This window comes from Cetorhinus maximus, chromosome 2 (assembly GCF_964194155.1).
Source record: "Cetorhinus maximus chromosome 2, sCetMax3.hap1.1, whole genome shotgun sequence".
NCBI classification, from domain to species: domain Eukaryota; kingdom Metazoa; phylum Chordata; class Chondrichthyes; order Lamniformes; family Cetorhinidae; genus Cetorhinus; species Cetorhinus maximus.
In genome coordinates, this window is record NC_135880.1 from 31,380,220 (window position 1) to 31,404,570 (window position 24,351).

A 24,351-nucleotide genomic window follows, 5' to 3' on the forward strand; every position below is an offset into this window, starting at 1 on the left:
GATGGCAGTAGTATAAAGGACAGACAGGGGCAAGAGTTCCTAGTGTGTTCAGAATTTTTCTATAGTATATTTCCAGTCCAACATGAAAGATCTAGCAGTGCAACCTGGTTCCTGGGAATGAAGTGGGTCGAATGGATTGAGTGTCAGTAGGGTAACGTTTAGGGGACAGTGATCATTGTATAATAAGGTTTAGGTTGACTATGGAAAAGGATGAGCAATTCAGAGTAACAATAATTAACGAGGGGTGGGGTGATATCAACTTCAATGGTGACGAAGTGACACAAGGAAAAATGCTCCTACGGAGATACATGATGGGCTGAACGGTCTCCTTCAGTGTTATAACAATTCTGTGATTACCATAACTGGAGAAAGATTTTTCTCTCTGGATTCATGGCTGGTTTTAAAAGTCAACTGTTTCTAGAAGTACAGTCGATCTGTTGTATGGTTCCAAGCTGTAACTAAAAAAAAAATTGCTGTGCTCTTGTCTTTGTTAGTATTACTTTCTCACCTGAACTTTCAACCTACAGAAACTCCTCACTGATGAGAGACTGTGCCAGAGTGAGGCACTTTATGGTTTTCTAAGCCCTTCTCCAGAATATCTGAAAGTTGTCGATGTACAAGGGAAGAAGTCGACTTTTTCGCTGTCCTCCTTCCTGGAGAGGCTCCCTGGAGATTTCTTCTCTCACCAAGAGGTGTGGATCACTAAATCTCTGCATGATTTAAAGAGAAACTGCATTATACAGCTTAATTTGTCTCACTCTGGTTTAATTGTGGGCTTTGTAATCCCTAATTAAACTTCACAATTGTTTATGACATTATTAAAAACATTATGAATTATTTTATGATTTTGAGGGTGGCCATTAACTTTTGAAAAGAAATTTGAACTTCCAGCTAATACCTGAAAGAATTATGCCACAAGATTTCACATTTTAAACAAAAACTTTTACAGTACAAGAATTGGGAAAATGGGATTAGGATAGATAGGTGCTTGATGGCTGGCACAGACTCGATGGGCTGAAGAGCCTGTTTCTGTGTTGTATAAATCTGACTCTAATTAACCAAAGAAAGCACTATGAACTTAACACTATTTCATATTATAATGAAATTATATTATTGATCCCCTGCAACCTATCCCCATGGCAACCTGGCATCCCAGAATGTCCTAGATGGAGATTCAAACCCTTCATCCACAATTCCCAAATCTGTTCTTTGATCTGAAAAGTATATGAATACTTTAGAATTACCCTTATTTACCAGTTGCTTTTCAACCTTTCTTTGACCTGGGATCTACATGAATAATTCACATACCTAACAAAGAACATAAGAACTAGGAGCAGGCAATTCAGCCCCTCAAGCCTGCCCCGCCATTCATTACGATCATGGCTGATCTCATTTCGGCCTCAACTCCAATTTCCCGCCCTCTCCCCATAACCTTTCAACCCATTACTAATTAAAAATCTGTCTATCTCCTCCTTAAATTTATGCAGCATCCCGGCATCCACTGCACTCTGAGGTAGTGAATTCCACAGATTCCAAGACCTTTTGAGAAAAGTAATTACTCCTCATCTCTGATTTAAATCTACCACCCCTTAGCCTAAAACTATGGCCCCTCGTTCTAGAATGCCCCAGAAGGGGAAACATCTGCTCCACATCTACTTTGTCTAACCCCTTTAGCATCTTACATACCTCAATTAGATCTCCTCTCATCCTTCTAAACTCTAGCGAGTATAGGCCTAAACTGCTCAATCTCTCCTCATAAGACAAGCCCCGTATCTCTGGAATCAATCTAGTGAACCTCCACTGAACTGCTTCCAGTGCAACTATATCCTTCCTCAAGTAAGGGGACCAAAACTGTGCACAGTACTCCAGGTGCGGTCTCATCAATGCCTTGTACAGTTGTAACAACACTTCCCTATTTTTATACTCTATTCCTTTAGCAATGCCAAAATTCCATTTGCCTTCCTTATTACCTGCTGTACCTGCATACTAACTTTCAGCGATTCATGCATGGGGACATCCAGATCCCTCTGCACTGAAGCATTCTGAAGTTTCTCTCCATTTAAATAATAAGTTGTCTTTTTATTCTTCTGACCAAAATGTATAACCTCTCACTTATCCACGTTAAACGTCATCTGCCAAATTTTGGCCCATTCACCTAACCTGTCCATATCCATTTGTAAATTTCTTATTTCTTCATTGCAACTTACTTTCCCACCTATTTTGGTGCCATCTGCAAATTTAGCTATAGTACCTTCTATCCCTGAATCCAAGTCATTAATATAGATTGTAAATACTTGGGGCCCAAGGACCAAACCCTGTGGCACCCCACTAGTTACAGCTTGCCATCCATAAAAAGACCCATTTATCCCGACTCTCTGCTTTCTGTTGGTTAGCCAATCCTCTATCCAAGCTAATATATTACCCCTAACTCCGTGCGATCTTATCTTGTGGATTAACCTTTTGTGCGGCACCTTATCAAAGGCCTTCTGGAAGTCCAGATATACTACATCTACAGGATCCCCATTATCCACTTTGCTTGTCACATCTTCAAAGAACTCTAGCAAACTAGTCAAACACGATTTACTCTTCATAAAACCGTGCTGACTCTGATGGATTGCATTTTGACTTTCCAAATGCTCCATTACTACTTCCTTAATAATGGATTCCAACAATTTCCCAATGACAGAAGTTAAACTAACTGGTCTATAGTTTCCTACTTTCTGCCTCCCCCCCCACCTTTTTGAATAAGGGCGTTACATTAGCATTTTTCCAATCCACTGGAACCTTTCCAGAATCCAGGGAATTTTGGAATATTATAGCCAATGCATCCACTATCTCCACTGCCACTTCTTTTAAGACCTTGGGTTGTAGGCCATCAGGCCCTGGGGACTTGTCACTCTTTAATCCCAATAGCTTGCTCAGTACTTTTTCTTTAGTGATGGTGATTGTTCAAAGTTCCTCCTTCTCTATATCCTCTGCTCTACCTGTTACTATTGGGGTGGTACTAGTGTCCTCCACTGTGTAAACTGAGGCAAAATATTGATTAAACGTCACTGCCATTTCTGCGTTCCCCACTATTAACTCCCCAGTCTTGTCCTCCAAGGGACAAGGAAATTCTCTTCGGACTTTGCTGTTTTCCGGTCCCTAGCTAAACGGATCCACCTGCCGTTTATGGCACTCGCTCTTCCATTGCAGACCTTTTAAGTACACATGAGAGGACCTTTGATGTCTGAATACCTTGGGTGACCTGGCAACTTCTAAATTCCATAGTTCCACTTATCCTACATTTACAAATTCAAATTCAATTTTTCCAAAATTAAACTTATTTTCCTATAAAATATGACTCATGAAATTAGACATTTCCAAAATTCCCCTAATGGCAGAGTTTAAATGCCTTAATGGCCTTGGTTCTCTCTGTAAGCTCCTCCAGTCCCTCTAATTCTCCTTCTGTAAGGCCCTCCTTAAATCCCTATCTCTGACATTTTGATCACTGTCTCCTTGTTTATATTGGCATCCCATTTTTATCTGATTACACTATTCTGAAGCACCTTGGGATCTTTATTTACATTGCATTTACATTGCTTGCATTTATATAGTGGCTTTATTGTTTGGGCACCAGCCGTGCATTCTCAGGCATCCAGTTTTGTTTTGGCCAAGCTGGGAACTTTCGAGCTGAACCAAGATTTCCCTTATTCACAGTAGGAGAAAAGAATTTTATTCGTAGTACTTTGGTTGTGACCCAGCTACAGAAAGGATTGTTTTAATGTTCCTGTTAAGGCTGTATAAATGCACAAAAGTGGTTCTAGACTTTCATATACATTGCAAATGGTGATACAACTCAGTTGCTTGCTCAGCCATTTCGAATGGAAGTTAACATTCAGACAGGTTGGTGGATAGTGCAGGAAAATGGCATTGAGGTAGATCATCAGCCATGATCTAGTCGAATAGCAGAGCAGGCTCAAGGGGCCGAATGGCCTACACCTGCTCTTGTTAATGTTCCTGTGTAGGGGTCTGGAGTCACTTATAGACCAGAGCAGGTAAGGAACCTGTTGGGATTTTTTCTACATTTTGACAGCTTCATGGTCACTTTCACTAGCTTTTTGTGATGTTTCTAGATTTTTTAATGAATGAGCTCAAATTCTCAAACCACCTTGATGGGATTTGGACTTATTTTCTAAACTATTAGTTGAGACCTCTGGGATTATTAGTCTAGTAACAGCCATTATGATAATGTAGCCATTCCTGTCACTAAAGTGAAGGAGCTGTTTGTGCAGCCTGTTGTGTTTCTGCTCATAACTGGGGCAACTATTTATTGCAGAATTAAAGAATTCTTAACAGTCTTTTGACTGTTGATGCAGATCATCTTTCATGTTATATAGTATGTCAATGATGGCAGAATTTAAAAATTCATACACAAGGAAACAAGGATGTTTGTGTAGCTTCAGTTTTGTGTAAAAATATCAGGGAGATATCAGTTTCAGGCATAACTAGTTACAAAAGATTTAAAATACTTTCTTGAAAAGACTAAGGGCAGCATTTTCCTGTCAGCGAGCGCACATCATTCAGATATTCAGTTCGGCCAAGTCGGCTGCGCACCCACCAAACTGTCAAAGGCCTACTTAGGCCTGTTAAAAAGTAACTAACTGAGCTGCCCGTCCAACCTTAAGGTTGGCGGGCAGGCGAAGAGCCCAGGCGGCCTTTGCATTTTTCATAAAAACCTCATCCACGGGCGGGATGAGGATGAGGTTTCATGAAGGGTTTATTGTTTAAATAAAAATTTTTGAAATGAACAATGGACATGTCCCAGCTCATGTGACAGTTTCACATGAGGGGACATATCCTTAAATTTATTTCCCACCTTTATTCAAATTTCCATAACTTAAACAAATCTCTCTGAGGCACCTCCGAAAGAGCACAGGGAACCACTCTCAGGGAATTCTCCCCCCCCCCCCCCCGCCCGCACAAGGAGCGCTCAGCGCTTCCGGCCGTGCGTCACAATGGGTGAGCCTTAATTGGCCTGCCCACGTAAAATGGCAGCGCACACCCGACTGGGGCGTGGATCGGGTTCGTGCCAGCCCCCACACAACCCCCAACAAGTGGGGGAGATTTCTGGCCTAAGTGATTAGCTGCAGCATGCACACAAAACTACTGAACTAGTAAAGGATAAACTGTCTAGGCATTATTTTATTAAGTTTATATAGAAGTTATTTTTTCATTTTCAAGGCTAGAGTGTTTCCGTTTTTAGACGACCTGGTCTTCCCAGCCTATGCGTAACAAGCAAGTAAGGGCAACAGGAAGATTACACCAAAGGCCAAGGTAGTAATGCGATTCCAAGGTGTGAATAGGAGCAGCCTGCAGATGAGTCTTCCCCCCCCAGCCCCCCTCACCCCAAGCCTTTCTCTTCTAACCGCCTGCTCATGTTATTCGTCACATAAAGACATGTAGTTCCCAGTCTTCATGCAGCACAGCCTATAGTATAAATTCAGTAGTGTGGTTAATTGTGTGCTATCTCTGTAAAGTGGTTCCAGCATTCAATGTACAGGACTTAAGTTAGTTTTTGTATGAAAAGATACCAGTCAGGTTTGTATCCACACGTATCGACAGACTTATTGATGCTGAAAAATAATGGCCATATGATATCAGGGATCTCAATATTACAGCAGGCTTGGGACTTCAGAGATGCAAAATTACTCGGGAATAATTTTCACATTCTGATGTATTAAAAAAGACCTGCAAATCTCAAAATCTGTATTTTCTGTCATGTGCTTTAGGACAATGAGCTGATGGTGATATCCCTGTAGAAACGAAGAACAAACTGCAGATAATCTTTAGTTTTAAAGTCCATCAATGATAGCAGAAGCTGTGTGCAATATTCAGTTCCTCCAAATATGTTTTTTTATTATTGTTTTTCCGTGGCCCTCCTCAGGAGGAGACTGAAGACGACAGCGATCTGTCCGACTATGGGGATGAGGTTGACTGCAAAAGAGACTCTCTCGCTGAACCTTGCTTCATGCTCATTGGAGAAATCTTTGAGCTCAGGGGAAGTAAGTGAACTTAGTACATTTCTTTCTTTTTGCCATCGTTTGAGACGTGCATGAAGCTTCATTCCAGCTTTGAGTCAGAAAGGCCTAAAAAGAAGTTGCCACGAGTGGCTGGAATGCAAGCTCTAGTGTTGGCCTTGACTCAGTGGTCGTGTTCTTGCCTCTGAGTCAACAAGTTGTGGGTTCAAACTTCACTGCAACGACTTGATTGTGTAATTTAAGCTAATACTTCAGTGCAATATCCAAAAAGAAGAAATGGTTTTGTAGAAACAAAAATAAAAATAGCTGGAAAAACTCAGCAGGTCTAACAGCATCTGCGGAGAGGAATACAGCTAACATTTCGAGTCCGTATGACTCTTCATCAGAACTAAGGAAATATAGAAATGAGGTGGAATATAAACCGGTTGAGGGGGGTGAGACAGGTAGAGCTGGATAGAGGGCCAGTGATAGGTGGAGGCAAAGGAGAGATTGCCAAAGATGTCATAGACAAAAGGACAAAGGGGTGTTGATGGTGGTGATATTAGCTAAAGGATGTGCTAATGGTGACATTAAGGGTAGAAAGCAGGATGAGCAAGTGACAGATAACCCTAGTGGGGGTGGGGTGGGGGGAAGGGATCGAAATAGGCTAAAAGGTGGAGATAAAACAATGGATGGAAATAAATTATAAAATAATGGAAATAGGTGGAAAAAGAAAAATATATTTAAAAAATTATAAATTATTGGAAAAAGGAGGTGGGGATGGAGGAGAGAGTTCATGATCTGAAATTGTTGAACTCAGTATTCAGTCCAGCAGGCTGTAAAGTGCCTTGTCGGAAGATGAGGTGCTGTTCCTCCAGTTTGTGTTGAGCTTCACTGGAACATTGCAGCAGGCCAAGGATGGACATGTGGGCATGAGAGCAGGGTGGCGTGTTGAAACAGGAGAGAGGAGTGGGACCATCTTGGTTAGGCAAAAGGCAACAGTAAAATGGTGGAATTAAAACCTAGTCAGCAAACGTGACACATGTTCTCCCACTAGCCTATTTACATTTGACAACCACAATGGTATTTACGTTTACAACTCTCAACTAACAGCTAATCTGGAATTTCCCAACATTCAGTGATTTTTGCCACAAACCATTCTAAGTGTCAGATCTCCATGAATTATTGGCGTTTCAAATGCAGCTATTATCTGCTAACAAATCTTAATAATCAGCTTATTTTTAGAACTTTTGACAACTTGAGTGGTCCTGCCAACAAAACAGCGAATAAATAATCCATAATAACACTGCATTATCCATTGTTATTAGTTTTTTTTTAAAAAGCAAGGCCAACAGCGGTGCTGCTGTTTAATGATTTAAGATAATTAGAGTTGATAGAAACACACTACAGTATTTTAACAGGCAGCCCAACTAAAATACCTTTGGGGAAGCTGGCAATGTTTCTGCGGCAGGCCAACCTTGTACTTTCTCACAGCATGTCAAACTAAATAATTAGCAAAAAGCTAACCATGCCAGAAGAGCTGACATCTCAAAAACAGGTCTCGATATAGGACAATGAAATGTAGTTACACTTGAAGCGCAGGTTAACTGCAATCACACACAGATTTCTACCCATTGTATGAAGCAGAAGATTGTGGCTAAAATTGTGGGAATTCTCCCCCCTTTCTTGAAGGAATTGTTTGCTATTGTAGAAATGATCTGATCCTATCTATTGCTAAACCAGGTAAGTTATTTTAACTTGTAAGCTTGCCTCAATCACATTGTTTTTCCTCCCTCCGATTGCAAAGATTATGCTGACACTCGTCCCCTCAAGTTCACAGTGACACTTTCTCTTTCTCCCTCCACTCCTGGCTGCTACCCCCAGCTGCCGCTGCAGAAGATTGATCATCACTGCCCATGGAGTGTAGCAGTGCTCAACCCAACAGCTTCCCAGTGGCGTTTAGTGTCTAGCTTTTTATTTTCAGACTTTTTAAAAACAGCACCCTCTTCTCATACAGTATAAATTGTTATTCCCTTTGAAATTTGCAGTTCTTGTGTCTGTCCTGATGAACACAAGACGAAAAGCTTCAACAGCAAGTCTCTTTTTTCAGCAATACTCAAGTTCTGCACTACCAAGCGACTAATTTTTTTAAAAATTGGTCATGAACCAGGTGGATTGTCATTTAAAACCTAACAGATTCACTGATGCCCTTAGTGGAAGTGCATCTGCCATGCTTACCAGTCTGGCCGTATGTGATGTCAGGTTCACAGCAATGTGATTGACTCATGCTTGTCTCCTGAAACGACCTAGCAGGCCACTCTGTTGCATTAAACCACCACCATGGATGAACAATAAATGCTGGCCTTTTTAAAGCTGAGTTCGAATGCTCTGCCATGGTGAGATTTGAATCTGCATTCTCTGGATTATTAGTCCAGCCCTCTGAATTATTAGTCCAATAACATAACCATTTCACTGACATATCCCAATGCTTAAAGATCTCATTCATGCATAGATTGTTCCCAATTTTTGACATGTGACAGGGGTGAGGCAGCAAAAGGTAATGTAACCACTGCATGTTACTGCACCCAATAGTACCAGTCCACTTTAGCCACTGAAGTCCGTAGAATGAATTTTGAACCTATAACCAAAAGTGAGAAGCCACCACTGAGCCAAGCATGATTCCCTAAATGTAAGCATATTCTAGTAGTTTTCTCTTTACTGAAAGAGTGGTTATTGACCTCTGATGAACAATATCTCTTTTCTAGTAATTTTTGTAAAGAGTTTAAAATGTCCAGTTAATTGTGTAATATATCACTATCACCTAGCAATATAAAGGTAATTATCATTACATTAAACTGCACCAGGTGCTGTTCATAAATCATCTGAAAAGATAACTCTGAGAAGAATATAAAATGCCCTTAGCCCTCACTTCTATCACCAGATCAGGCTGGACCATATAACATAATCATCCCTCTTCCAAAACCATCCATTACTCTTAAGATCATCCTGGACAGCAAAGATTACCCCTGGTTCTTTTCTGCTCCATGACCACCTTCCCTGCCTCCTCGCCCTCAACAATTATGAGGAGCTCATGGTCTTTTTTTATAACTAAGATTGCGATCATCCATTCAGCTGCCTCTCTTGTACTCTTCACCTTACCCTTTACCCTAACCCTGAAGCTACATCTCCTGTTCCTCTCCTATCTCCTTCATGCCCTTTGTGCTCATGCTTGCCATTACCTCCTGATTCCTTGATGCCATTTAACTAAAATGGTGACCACTCAAAATCATCCAGGGAAGCATAGACCTGGGCTCGCCAAACAATGCTACTGCTAATTGCGTGCCTTCAACAATTAGATTTAATGTACTTCTGTATTAAGAGAGGGGAATAAAAACACAGCAAAGGATTGTTGGTTATTCCTACAGCTTTATTGACCAACCCATATAACTGCTTGTTTTCTCACATAATTGGCTTTTTGGGATCTGTGTTATCTTTGAAGTCATTGGTCAGCTTTTTCTACTTTCTAGACTGATAAGTATGGGGGAATCAATAAAAAAGGAAGTTTCTTTATCCTGGAGGACCAAACTTTCGGTCTACTTCTACACATGTAATATCCCACTTAACAAGCCTCATTGTCCATCTTTTAGTATGGTATGCTAATCTCCTTCAGGGAATGGATTGTTGGCAACAGTCCTGGGGAAATCCTTTATGCAGACCTATGTGTTTGACATCCTAGATACGAAAATGCCTTTAAGAAATTTGTGTGCTTCATGACTTGCCTGTTCTTGGCATGGGTTTATTCCTGTTGTGTGTTTGTAAAGCTTCATTTGATTAATGAAGAGTGTTATGACGTGGCAGATGGTGTGCCCGGCGGACCAAATCCACAAGAGAAACTTGGTCGCGCTATTGTAACGGTTTTGCAATTTTTATTTATTATGAGATGTGTGCACAGAAGTCAGAAGTAATAAGTCCACCAAGACCTTTAGCGATTTAAAAAATTAAATTAAAATGTTTTATATTTTGTTAATAAAGATTTCAAGCACATCCATAAGACTACAATTACTTATTACTATAATAACTCCTAAATTTCCTAATTAACCTGGTCCCCAGTTACACTCCCATTAAGGCAACGGTCCAAAATAGATTTTAGATTTAAAACTGAGTCAGCAAGTTAACACAATATCCACTTGACAGTGGAATTCCAAATGGCTTTTCCCCAACATTAGTTTCATTATATAGCAGACATGCACACCTGGCTGGAGCCTTCATTAAGGCTATTTCACATACTCCTGTTAGATCTTACATGCCCTTCTGACACACAGCCTTTCATTCTCCTTTACATATGTTTCTCTTTTTTTAATATGTAAATCCTATTGCTCCATATGTCTCTGAAACTGTATCTTCCTCATAATATAAAAACTTTCATGTTGCCAATATGTTGTCAGTAACCTTTGGGAAAAATAAACACATTCCTTAGCCTTGCTTATCTGGCTAATTGTAAACAGACTAAGATCTCTTTGAAATCCAAATATCCCTTTATTTATCTGTTTTATCTTGTTAATCTCTGCTTTACAGTGTTCAAGTGGGTCAGGAAGACACTTATTGCCCTAGTACAAGTTACATTTGGAAGGACAATCAACAAGTAAGTAGTTTTCTTTTCCATTTTTCTTCAACAAGGTGTGGCACACAGGTCCTGTGTCCAGGCACATCTCTGCTGTGGTTTGGAGCTTCCAAGAATTTAGTGGAGGGACTTTGTCAGACTATATGCAAGATTCAGGACCATCTTGTTTGATGGATTGCTGGAAAAATGGGGAAATAGGTATAGGGAGTGAGGACCAAATGGTTGCTTAGGACCTTGGAGGAAAAGTCAGCCTTATGACTGGCTTTACCAAAACCCTTTGCAGGAAAATTGAGATTAAGCAGTTGGTGTGGGAAGCAGGTTTTAGATTTGGACTTTGGGCTGCACAAGGTGACGCGGGGGGGTGAATCTAGAATATTTGAAGTGATTGGCGTGTGGTAAACTGTAGGTCTTGGTCCATCCACCTTGCTAAAGGCATATATCCATCCTATATCTGAGATAACACTGATGTTTGGGATTGCCGAAGCTGAGTTACCTGGATTCTGGGTATAAGAACCCACATGTATATCCAGAGTATGAAATGTATCATGATCGAAGAGAAAAATGCTGCTGCTAAACTAGTTCGTTCCAAGGATTGACTAGGTTCCAACATGATATACTCAACAGTAGAAGATTAGAACCAAGGCAGCTCCTTGGTGAAAGACTTGGTCATTCAATACCTAACTCAGGGAAGAGTTGCTTGTCACTGTGGGCAAGAATTCTCATTGCTTGGGCTTCAAATGATCCTCCCTAGCTAAAGCCCAAATGGATAGGGTGGTCTTAGCTGGTTGAGCAGCAAGAAGCTTACCAGTGCTCTGTACTAGAAGGTTTCCCAGCCACATCCATGTACGCATTTAGAGATTCCTGAACCTAATTAAATGGACAAGTAAGGCGTACCCCTGCAGGCCAATGGAAGCTCTGATTATGGACTAACTCAGGTTAGTGATGCAAAGTAAATGGATTTTGATGTGTCCCAGGCACCTGGCTGGCTACAATGAATCACCCAAAGTGGGCTAAAATTGCTGGATATTGCTGTAAGCTAACACGTCAAATGGAAAACATTAAAACGCACTTTAAAAATTACTTCAGTCCTTAATGCAGTTGTCATGCTTTAGTCAGCTGTGTTGCTGAGTCTTGACTCCATTGTCAAATTGTTACATAAAGACTGCTTTGATTAATTGCCTCTTGTATTTCACAGTGTAATGTCACTTGCTATTATTTAATTCAGTACACTGTATCTAATCTTTGTATCCATGTGAGGAAATAAGTGCACTGGGGATTTGTAAACGGCATATCCAGATCTGTGACCTTTCAACTTTTAATTATTTTCTGTGGATGCTTTTGCAAGCACTCAGCTAAAAACCATAGTGATGTGGAGCCCATGTTTTTGCCTTGAAATTGGTTCTGCCAGCTTCACCAACATAAACCTATATTTAGGACCCCTTCATCTTATCATATTGGCCTGGAAATTTGATACTCCCAGTTTTGGGGACTCGAAAGAGTAGTGAAGGAGTCCTTCCCTGCCCCTGTAAGGTCAGGCATGAGGCACACTTGATACCTTGCCTCTGATCTTATTCCCATTGAGCTGGTGAGCTGTAGACCATAATGGGCAGCTCTTCGGTGGAAGTGGCATTGAATGTCAGGGGGCTGTGAGGCCAGCAGTGGTCCTCCAGTTAGTGATGGTTGTTTGAGGGGGGGGTGGGGGGTGTGGTGGTGGAACCAGCTCAGGGAGGATGCAGTGGTAGAGGGGAGGGATTGGCTGCAACCTGTGGCTGGCTGGAGGAACGGTGACCAGCAGCAGCCTGCTTCTGGGCCTTCTGGCTCCACATTCGTGTGTATATTCTAAGGTATGTTACCTTTTTCATGGTGGCCTGTAGGAGTTCCTTTAAGGCCAATGGGGCCTGGTTGTTTTGAGTATAGCCCAGGCCAACCGCATTGGAATAATCAAGTCATGTTGTTGGGACCTCATACGAGCCTTAGGCATCTTACTTGCGTATAAAAAGGGCCTCACACCTGTTGCACTGTACGCCAACTTTTGTTTATTTTGGTGGGGGGAGGTTGACCAAAGTGGCAGACGGCACACATCTAGCTTGCAACGAACCTGTGCTTCCTATCCGGCATATTGGAGGTTTAGGAGACACTTCATGGCCCGAAAAGCAGACCCCCATGAGGCTAACTCGATCTCCAGGTCTTGGTCTTGAATACTGTTCTCCTGCAATTCTGTTCTGTGCAGCTGATTAACTTTGTTCAAATAAACACTAATGGTAAATACACATGGCACTTTTTCTCAAATGCACCTAAAGCAGATGCAGTTCAGCAATAATCATAATCAGATGACAATTTGCAACTGAAAATCACACCACACTTATTTTAGTTGCCCCCCCCACAGTTATGTTCTTTTTAATCCTACTCTTAAAGCTCCTCTAGCTTTTCAGCTCGAGCTGTCAGGCACCAGTTCTCTGTGCTCTCCAGTTGGTCAGTCCAGAGGTGCACAAAGTAATGCAGCACTCCCCTTAGAAATACTGACCACCGCCAGTCATCTCCTTCATTGTCCAAACCAAATCAGGTTAGGACTTGTGGTGGATGAATGCAGAGTGCTCTGTTCCATTATTCTGGGGCACAGCCAGGAGAGGGGGAATGGGGAAAACATATGAAAGACAAACAGGCAGAACAAAGTACCACAGGGTGAGCCTCTCCAGTGAATAAGTTGGCCAGTGAGAGTCACAAATAGGTTTGTGCTTGATCTTGCCTTTGTCGGTAGGCCAACAATGAAAATTAAGAGCCAGTCACAGCATTTTTTGATTCTTCCTGTGCTCTAATTAGTGTCCAGTTATGAGAGAGTGAGCTTCTTCCCCAGAAGTATAAGCAAGGGAATTTTGGAATGTTGCTTGTGACCGTAAATTCTTTAGCAGGGTAGCATAGTGGTTAGGTTCCTGGACTAATAATTATGAGGCTTGGACTATTGAGAAAGAAAAGAAAGACATGCAATCATATAGAATTTTCACGACCTCCGGACATCTCAAAGCGCTTTACAGCTGGTGAAGTACTTGTGAAGTGTAGTTACTGATGTAATATAAGAAACACAACATCCTATTTGCGCACAGCAAGCTCTCTCAAACAGCAATGAGGTAATAAGACCATAAGACATAGGAGCAGAAATTAGGCCATTTGGCCCATCGAGTCTGCTCCACCACCCTATGATGATAAGTTTCTCAACCCCATTCTCCCGCCTTCTCCCTGTAACCTTTGATCCCCTTACCAACCAAGAACCTATCTATCTCGGTCTTAAATACACTCAATGACCTGGCTTCCACAGCCTTCTGTGACAATGAATTCCATAGATTCACCACTGTCTGGCTATAGAAGTTTCTCATCTCTGTTCTAAAAGGTCTTCCCTTTACTCTGAGGCTGTGCCCTCGGGTCCTAGTCTCTCCTACTAATGGGAACATCTTCCCCACGTCCACTCTATCCAGGCCTTTAAGTATTCTGTAAGTTTCAATCAGATCCCCCCCCTCATCCTTCTAAACTCCATCGAGTATAGACCCAGAGTCTATCTATCTAATGATCAGATAATCTGCTCTTTTTTGTGATGTTGATTGGGGAATAAATTTTTGCCAAGACACTGGGGATAACTCCCCGATCATCTTGGAAACAGTGCCATAGGATTTTTTTTTTTTACATGCATCCAATCAGGCAGAAGGGGCCTCGGTTTAACGTCTCATCCGAAATACAGCACTCCTTCAGTACGTCACAGGAGTGTCAGCCTTCGATTTTTGTGCTCAAGATCTGGAGTGGGACTTGAACCCAGAACCAACTGAGCCATGGCTGACAAAAAAAACTTAGTGCCCAACATGGGTGATTTGAGTTCAAATCCCACCACGTTGGCTGGAGAATTTGGGCTCAGTTAATAAATCTGCAGTTACAAAAAGCTAGTCTCAGTAATGGTGACCATGAAATGACCAGATAGTTGTAAAAACCCATCTGGTTCATTATATCCTTCAGGGAAGGAAATCTGCTGTCCTTACCCAGTCTGGCCTACATGTGACTCCAGACCCAAAGCAAGTGGTTGACTCTTAACTGCCCCCTAAAATAGTCTAACAAGTCACTCCATCTTATAGGGATGGGCCATACAGTAATGAATAAATGAAAAAAATTCACCCGAGGTATTTCAGATGCTTGTTTTTATGTACAATGTTATTTCAAAGAGCAGCAAAATAATACAGAATAAAATGAAGCATGCAAAAGCAAGCCAAATGCATAAGAATAATCAGTTATTCTTGTTCTTCATCACAATTGACATCAGAAGTATTCATGTGGCAATGACACATGACATGACTCATGGGAATAGATTAAATTCTTAAAATAAATCTAGCCCCCTTCTCAAATTTAAATTTTGGCCATATTTGCACTGCAGCAACTTGTCAAGGCTCCTTCAACAGCACCTTCCAAACTCGTAACCTCTACCACCTAGAAGGACAAGGGTAGCAGATGCATAGGACCACCACCACCTGCAAGTTTCCCTCCAAGCCTCACTGTCGCTGAGTCAAAATCGTGGAACTCTCTTCTGAACAGCAGTGTATGTGTACAGACATCAGATGGATTATAGCAGTTCACCTGGAGGGCAATTAGGGCTGAGCACCAAATGCTGGCCTTGCTCACAGTGCTCACACCCCATGAAAGAATAAAAAATTAAATTTGAGTCATCGGGCTGTGGGAAACGTTTAACCATGACCATGTGCACCATTCATTTCAGGCAAATCCGTGATACAATCAACTGGATAGTCAGTGAACAGATGCTGGTTTGTTACATCAATCTCTTTCGAGATGCCTTCTGGCCAAATGGTAAATTAGCACCTCCTACAGTTGCCAGAACGGAGCAACAACGAATGGAGACAAAGCACAAAGCTCAGCAGAAACTACTCGATAACATTCCAGGTACGGCTGGTGATATATTGCATTAACTCGCGCGCATAATTCATTTTGAATTTCTGCACGTAATTCATTTTGAATTTCTCATTAAAATCAGTTATTCTTGCTGGCTGACCTGGTTTGTCATCCGAGGTGCAGTATAATATTTGCCTTGACTACCATGGAAGAGAAATGACGTTGTAACCAGGCAATCAGATTTATTCTGCCATCCTTCGCTGCTCATTGAAATGGAGAATTGTTGCAAAGTCATTTAGTACAACTAAAGATGATTTTTGTTTTCCTTTCAATATGAAGCCTCCCTTATACTTCTGCTGACCCTATTTGCCAAATTTTTTGAACTATCAGAACCCTATCCCCTAGATGTTAGTGATATTTAGTCTACTTTTTGAATATTACCCTGTGAAAAAGTACACTCGGGTGAGTGAGTATCATACTCATTTGGCACCTTCTGCACAAAAAGGTGACAGTTTTAAAACTCGGTCTGCTGCAGCATATTCCAACAGTTTTTCAGCATAGGGCAGAATGTTTCACCGGGCGTGTGCCCAACACACATGAGCGTGAAATAGCGCGTGATGACGCCGGGCAAGCATCCCGACATCATCGCACGCTCATGTGATATTTCGGTCAGCGGGCGTATGCACGTGAGAGTCGGCAGCACGCCCACCGACAATCAAGAGGCCTATTAAGGCCATTAATGTAATAATCAGATGTGATTTTTCGCTGCCCGTCCAACATTACAGTTGGCGGGCGGGTGAATCGGCCAGGCGGCCTTTGCCTTTTTGAGGAAACCTCATCCAAGGGCACGTTGAGGTTTCTGATAATTTTAAAAAATAATAAAAACGTTTGCACAACAGAATTTTCATCAGGTATATATTCCAGTGACTGATTCTGATGCACGGGCATTTTCTTCCAGTTTTTACAATCTTTATTTTTGGCATTTAAATTCTTCAGCTCCCTGAGCAAGCTCTCTGCCTTCAGGGAGCTTTCATGTCGTGACCTCCCACGGTCATGCAGACTTCGGCGTTCCCCCTCCTCCTGCCCCCACCCCAGCAGCGCTGTGCCTTTCAGCGCGCCTTTCACGCCGGCTGACTGCTAATTGGCCAGCCAGCGTCGGGGGCCGATTGCGATCGAGGATCCGTCCCCCGGCCGCTCCCGGGCCCGCTAATTGAGGGTGCCCGCTGAACTAAAAACCCTGCCCTTGGTATGTTTCTGGTTGTCGTATTACTATTAACTGTTGATTAAAATATTAGACTGGCTGTGGTTTTCAGAGTTCAAAGGTTTTGTTTCTTAAAGAGGAAGTGTGCGGCAGGTGTTCTGCCTTTTTATAAACTATTCTCTAATTTAATCCACTGGTGAAATGAATACCCCGATAGTGTTTTTCTCCCCTCTCCCTGCCCCCTCTGCTTCCTTTGCGAATGCACCTGGGCCTTCTTGACATCTCCCAGAAATGTGTCATGTTGGAAATCTGAGTCCTGGTTTCTGCACTGACTCCCCCCCCCCCAATTATGGGACAGATGCAGTTGGCACTGTTTGTGTCGACGCTAACTCGGCGTGGCTAAGGAATGAATGGCTCTCTGTCTTGGTGTTTCCACTGGCTGAACCCCACCAGATGAGGAACTGAGCATTATGGTCTCAGCATCAGTGTTGAGCCCTGTGTGCCTGAGATACTGACAGCAAGGTCTCAGTGTCTTGCAGTGATACATTGTCAATCTTTTGGGAGTTTTGTCGTGCATGGTTGAGCAGGGTGTTGGCAGCCAAAGTGCACCTGTTATTCCGCACACAGGAGAAGGACTGAAATGTGGCTCTTTCTCTGGGGGGATAAAGCATATAGAAATAGGAGGACAAACCAATCGGGGGGAGGCGATGGTGCAGTGGTATTGTCGCTGGACTAGTAATCCAGGGACCCAGGGTAATGCTCTGAGGACCCAGGTTCGAATCCCACCACAGCAGGTGGTAGGATTTGAATTCAATAAAAATCTGGAATTACAAGTCTAATGATGACCATGAAACCATTGTCGATTGTTGTAAAAGTGGTTGACTCTGAAACGCCCTCTGAAATGGCCTAGCAAGCCACTCAGTTGTATAAAACACCTGCAAAATCACAAAAAAGGAATGAAACTGGATGGTCCACCTAGTGTCGACCTAGGCACCGGAAAAGACAATGCCAAACTCAGCCCTGCTGACCATGCAAGGCCCTCCTTACCAACGTCTGGGCCTAGTGCTGTGGGTAGTCTGTCTCAGACTAGTCAAGTAACAGCCTGACACAGTCATCCTCACGGAATCATACCTTACAGGCAATGTCCCAGACGCCACCATCACCTGTAGGTCCTGTCCCACTGGCAGGACAGACCCAACAGAGGTGGTGGCACAGTGGTGTACACTCGGTAGGGAATTGCCCTGAGAGTCCTTAACTTCGACTCCAGACCCCATGAAGTCTCATTTCACCAGGTCAAACACAGGCAAGGAAACTTCCTGCTGATTACCACGTACCACCCTATGTTGATCCCACTTGGAGGTGGCAAGGGTGCAGAATGTACTCTGGGTGGAGGACCTCAATGTCCATCACTGAGAGTGGCTCGGCAGCACCATTACTGACTGGCCGAGTCCTAAAGGACATGGCTGCTAGACTAGGTCTGCGGCAGGTGGTGAGGGAGCCAACAAGAGGGAAAAACAGACTTGACCTCATGCTTTTCAACCTCCCTGCCACAAATGCATCTGTCCATGACAGTATCGGTAGGAGTGACCATCGCACAGTCGTTGTGGAGATGAAGCCCCGCCTTCACATTGAGAATACCCTCCATCGTGTTGTATGGCACTACCACAGTGCTAAATGGGTTAGATTTTGAACAGATCTAGCAATTCAAAACTGGGCATCCATAAGGCGATTTGGGCCAGCAGCAGCAGATTTGTATTTGAACACAATCTGTAACCTCATGGCCCAACATGTTCCCCACTCTACCATTACCATCAAGCCAGTGGATCAACCCTGTTTCAATGAAGAGTGCAGGAGGGCATGCTAAGAGCAGCACCAGGCACACCTAAAAATGAGGTGACAACCTGGTGAAGCTATAACACAGGACCATTTGCATGCCAAACAGCATAAGCAGCAAGTGATAGACAGCTAAGCGATCCCACAACCATCATTAGATCAGATCTAAGCTCTGCAGTCCTGCCAAATCCCGTTGTGAATGGTGGTGGACAATTAAACAACTCACTGGAGGAAGTGGCTCCACAAATATCCCCATCCTCAATGATAGAGGAGCCCAGTACATCAGTGCAAAAGAAAAGGCTGAAACATTTGCTACAATCTTCAGCTGGAAGTGCTGAGTGGATGATCCAACTTGACCTCCTCCAGAGGTCCCCAGCATCACAGATGCCAGTCTTCAGCCAATTCAATTCACTCCATGTGATATCAAGAAACGGCTGAAGGCACTGGATACTACAAAGGCTATGGGCCCTGCCAATATTCCAGCAATAGTACTGAAGACTTGTTCTCCAGAGCTTGCCGCGCCCCTAGCTAAGCTGTTCCAGTACAGCTACAACACTGGCATTCACCCGGCAATGTGAAAAATTGCCCAGGTATGTCCTGTACACAAAAAGCAGGACAAATCCAACCCAGCCAATTACTGCCCCATCAGTCTACTCTTGATCATTAGTAAAGTAATGGAAGGGGTCATCAACAGTGCTATCAAGCGGCACTTGCTTAGCAATAACCTGCTCACTAATGCCCAGTTTGGGTTCCGCCAGGGTCACTCAGCTCCTGACCTCATTACAGCCTTGGTTCAAACATAGACAAAAGAGCTGAACTCCTGAGGTGAGGTGAGGGTGACTGCCCTTGACATCAAGGCAGCATTTGACCGAGTGTGGCATCAAGGAGCCCTAGCAAAACTGGAGTCAATGGGAATCAAGGAGAAAACTCACCACTGGTTGGATTCATACCTAGCACAAAGGAAGGTGGTTGTGGTTGTTGGAGATCAGACATCTCAGCTCCAGGACATCACTGCAGGTATTCCTCAGTGTAGTGTCCTCAGCCCAACCATCTTCAGCTGCTTCATCAATGCCCTTCCTTCCATCATTAAGTCAGAGGTGGGGATGTTCATTGGTTATTGCACAATGTTCAGCACCATTTGCGACTCCTCAGATACTGATGCAGTCTATGTCCAAACTCAGCAAGATCTGGACAATATCCAGGCATGGGCCGACAAGTGGCAAATAACATTTGCACCACACAAGTGTCAGGCAATGACCATCTCCAACAAGAGAGAATCCAATCATCACTCCTTGACATTCAGTGGCATTACCATCACTGAATCCCACAGTATCAACATACTGGGGATTACCATTGACCAGAAACTGGACTAGCCATAGAAATACTATGGCTACAAGAGCAGGCCAGAGGCTAGGAATCCTGCAACATGTAACTCACCTGCTGACTCCCCAAAGGCTGTCCTACATCTACAAGGCACAAGTCAGGAGTGTGATGGAATACTCCCCACTTGCCTGGATGAGTGCAGCTCCCCCAACACTCAAGAAGCTAAACACTGTCCAGGACAAAGCAGCCTGCTTGATTGGCACCACATCCACAAACATTCACTCTTTCCACCACCAACGCACAGTAGCAGCAGTGTGCACCATCTACAAGATGCACTACAGGAACTCAACTAGGCTCCTTAGACAACACCTTCCAAACCCACGACTACTACCATCTAGAAGGATGAGAGCAGCAGATAGACGGGAACACCACCACCTGGAAGTTCCCCTCCAAGTCACTCACCATCCTGACTTGGAAACATATCGCCATTCCTTCACTGTTACTGGGTCAAAATCCTGGAACTCCCTCCCTAACAGCACTGTGGGTGTACCTACACCACATGGGCTGCAGCGATTCAAGAAGGTAGCTCACTACCACCTTCTCAAGGGCAACTAGGCTCAGCCAGCGAAGCCCACATCCCAGGAATGAATTTATAAAAAACCTAGTTTCGTACTTGTTGAACCATGTAAATATTTTCCTGTCCTCCCAATGCAGCATGTGGGACATTGACATGGTATTTAGGAATAGTCTGCTATGGGAAGGCTTGTTATTTTATATTTTATTTTTATTTGAATGATTGTCTATAACTATTATGAATTACGATGACTTGCTTTATTTGCCTTGTCGTCACAATTTGGCACCTGCCCCCATGATGACTTTTCAATAAACCTATCTATGACACTTTTTTTTTCTCTTAAGGCATTCTTCCTTGGGAGTGGATCGACCATTAATCCTGTGCCATGAGCAAAGTGATGATAATAAATCTCTGGCATTCTTTTCCAGATGCACTGCAGAACCTTGTTGGACAGCAGAATGCGCGACATGGGATTATTAAAATTTTCAACGCACTACAGGAATCCAGTGCCAATAAGCATCTCCTCTATGTGAGTATAGTAGGAATTGTACTTCCCAATGGGGGCTCTGTCAATGCGACTCTTTGGCCAGCTCCTTGGAGAAAGGGTGCATATATGTCAGCTGTTGTGGCACCTGGTCTATCCCTATTCTGCTTTCATGTGCCCCACCCCACTCCCCCACTGACCAGCCCCCCAACGCGACAACGGCGAGACTTCCGGATGAAATCAAATGCTGTTTATTTGGGGGAAGCTGAGGCTGAGTTTTGAACTCCGATCTCCCAATCTGACCCTGTTACATTTCTCCCATCAGCTTTCCCAAATTCTCTCATACCCAGCTTTGAAAAGTAATTTCAATGGCAAGTCATCATAAGAAAAAGGTGACGAGCTCCAGTGTGAACCTTGCATGGATGGGTTGGGAGCAATATTTTTTAACTGGGTTGGCAAATACTTTATTCAGTGGAGGCACTAAATCTGATTAGTTATTGTGGGGTGGGGATGGGGAGAGGAGGAGAAATGCTGTGCACCTAGACATAGTTACGAGTCATTAGTCCTCCCCCTTGGAAGTGCATTATCATTGTGGATAACCCTTAAAGACACCCAAGGTTCCTCAAAAATGGCAAAATCACAATATTTCTTCCCTAAAAATTCTGGTATCACATGATAAAGATGGAATTTAACTTATTCAGCAACTGTTCAAATCTGGTGATGGCCGTTTTGAAGTCTAACATGGTATCCCATCCTCATGACTGGGAGTAAAGTACGTCATTTGCAGTAAGGATGTAATGAAGGCCAGGTTTTAAAAGATAACTGATGAGACGTGATGGGGGAAGAGCAACTTTTGACTGGTTTTGAAAGTCATGTTAAACGTGCAGCCTCTTTTGCACCTGCTGTATCATTGAGCTCCCAGTTCTCTTCTGCACTGATTCCCTGCCCCATTGATAACATACTTTCCTACCTATCTTGGTGTCCTCTGCAAATTTAGCTACCAGACGTTCGATCCCTTCAGCCAAGTCATTTGTATAGATTATAAATACTTGAGGCCCCAGTGTTGATCCCTGTCGCACTCCACTAGTTACAGCTTGCCAGTGTTAATAAGACCCATTTACTCTCTGCTTCCTATTAGCTAACCAATCCTTGATCCATGCTAATATGTTACCCCCATACCATATGTTCTTATCTTGTGTAGTAACCCTTTGATGTGACACCTTATCAAGTGCCTTTTGGAAATCTACCGTGCTTGTTACTTCCTCAAAAAGCTCTAATAAATTAGTTGAACACGATTTCCCTTTTAAAAACCATGTTGACTGCCTGATCACATTATGATTTTCCAGCTATAACTTCCTTAATAATGGATTTTAGCAATTTCCCTATGACAGATGTTAGGCTAACTGGCCTGTAGTTTTCCACATCCTGTTCCCTTTCTTTCTTGAAGAAAGGTGTTACATTAACTACTTTCTAGTCCGCTGGAACCCTTACAGAATCGAAGGAATTTTGGAAGATTATAACCAATGTCTGTACTACCTCTGCAGCCACTTGTTTTAAGACCCTCGTATGCAGGCCCTCTGGCCCTGGGGACTTCTCAGCCTTTAGGCCTGATAGTTTTCCCAGCACCTTTTCCCCAGTGGTGGTGATTGTTTTAAGTTCCTCTCTCCCCTTCACCTCTTGATTTTCAAACAACTTTGGGAAGTTTTCTAAGTCTTCTATTGTTAAGGATTTAACCATTTTGACCCAGTCAATAAAAGGGTTACATAGAAACATACGTAGAAACTAGGAGCAGCAGTAGGCCATTCGGCCCTTCGAGCCTGCTCCGCCATTCATTATGATCATGGCTGATCATCCAACTCATTAAAAATTTAACCCTGCTAAAAGCACAGCTAAAATTCCTTTGCAAAAAGCAGAGAGAAACAACATTAATTTCTCACACACATGCAATATTCAGGCTTGGACTGACAAGTGGCAAGTAACATTTGCATTACACAAGTGCCAGGCAATGAAAATCTCCAACAAGAGAATCTAACCATTGCCCCGTGACAATGAATGGCATTGCCATCGCTGAATCCCCCATTATTAACATCCATGGGGTTACTATTGATCAGAAACTGAACTGGGCTAGTCATATAAATGCTGTGGCTACAAGAGCAGGTCAGAGGCTGGGAATCCTGTGGCAAGTAACTCACCTTCTGACTCTCCCCAAAGCCTGTCCACCATCTACAAGGCACAAGTGTGAAGTGTGATGGAATACTCTCCACTTGGCTGGATTAGTGCAGTTCCAACAGCACTCAAGAAGCTTGTCACCGTCCAGGACAAAGCAGTTTGCTTGATTGGCACCCCATCCACAAACATTCACTCCCTCCACCACGGACACACAGTAGCAGCAGTGTGTACCATCTACAAGATGCACTGCAGGAATTCACGACGGTTCCTTAGCACCTTCCAAACTCACAACCACTACCATCTAGAAGGACAAGGGCAGCAGACAAATGGAAAAAACCACCGTCTGGAAGTTTCCCCTCCAAGTCATTCACCATCCTGACTTGGAAATATATCTCCGTTCCTTCACCGTCGCTGGGTCAAAATCCTGGAACCCCGTCCCCAACAGTATTCCAATTGGCAGGGTGCAACCTAGAGGGTTTTTGTTTGGGTTTTCCAACAGTGAATGGAGTGCAAGGTAAAGGGGAGGCGAGGAAGTGAAAAGAGACGCTGATGCTGTGCGAAAAGGTGAAGTGCTGATGGAAGTCTCTGATGTGGTAAAGAGGGAAAAGCTGCAAACCAGAACATTTGAGCTATTTGGAGCTAATTGTTGGGACACTGGGACGTTTAATGAAAAAACGGGTCTGACCTGGCAAAACTAGGACCTTTGGCCATCATAGAATGTGGAGCCCACTACCACAGGGAGTGGTTGAAGTGAATAGTATAGATGTATTTAAGAGGTGACTAGACAAGCATATGAAAGAGAAGGGAATAGATGGTTGCAATGATAGATTTAGATGAGGAAAGATAAGAGCATAAACACCGGCGTGGACTGCTTGGCCTGAATGGCCTGTTCCTGTGCCGTATCCCACAAATCCTATTGCATCTTACCTGACTTATGCCAACCTTACAGAAATTGTTGGGGGTGGAGTGGTAGCGGGGAAATAAAAATTTGTAGTGTGGTTGGATTGAAGCAGCTGAAGATTGGCCAGGAGGATATAGACATCACATCCTCACTTATGAAGTGTATATGAACCCTGGGGAATACTACAGCAACACAGAAACTGGAGGCTCATTTTTACTGCTTAAAATCAATTCCATTTTTCACTGACAATTTGCCAAGATTCCAGTTTTTTCCACTTGAATCTGTTAACCTGGCAATCTATTTAAATTGACGTTTGATAATTGTGTATAATTGTAAAATGAAAACACCAACCACTCCATCTTTAC

The 24,351-nt window shown here is 43.1% G+C and overlaps 1 protein-coding gene across 1 annotated transcript in view; it reads left to right on the top strand.

Moving 5' to 3' along the window:
- snx25 (sorting nexin 25) overlaps nt 1–24,351 on the top strand; it is a 253,050-nt gene that overhangs the window by 220,992 nt on the left and 7,707 nt on the right. Inside the window, exons 15-19 of the mRNA XM_078562219.1 lie at nt 528–692; nt 5,927–6,044; nt 10,575–10,641; nt 15,371–15,552; nt 20,861–20,961. Of these exons, the coding sequence (XP_078418345.1) occupies nt 528–692; nt 5,927–6,044; nt 10,575–10,641; nt 15,371–15,552; nt 20,861–20,961 (633 nt within the window). The remainder of the gene's footprint in view (nt 1–527; nt 693–5,926; nt 6,045–10,574; nt 10,642–15,370; nt 15,553–20,860; nt 20,962–24,351) is intronic.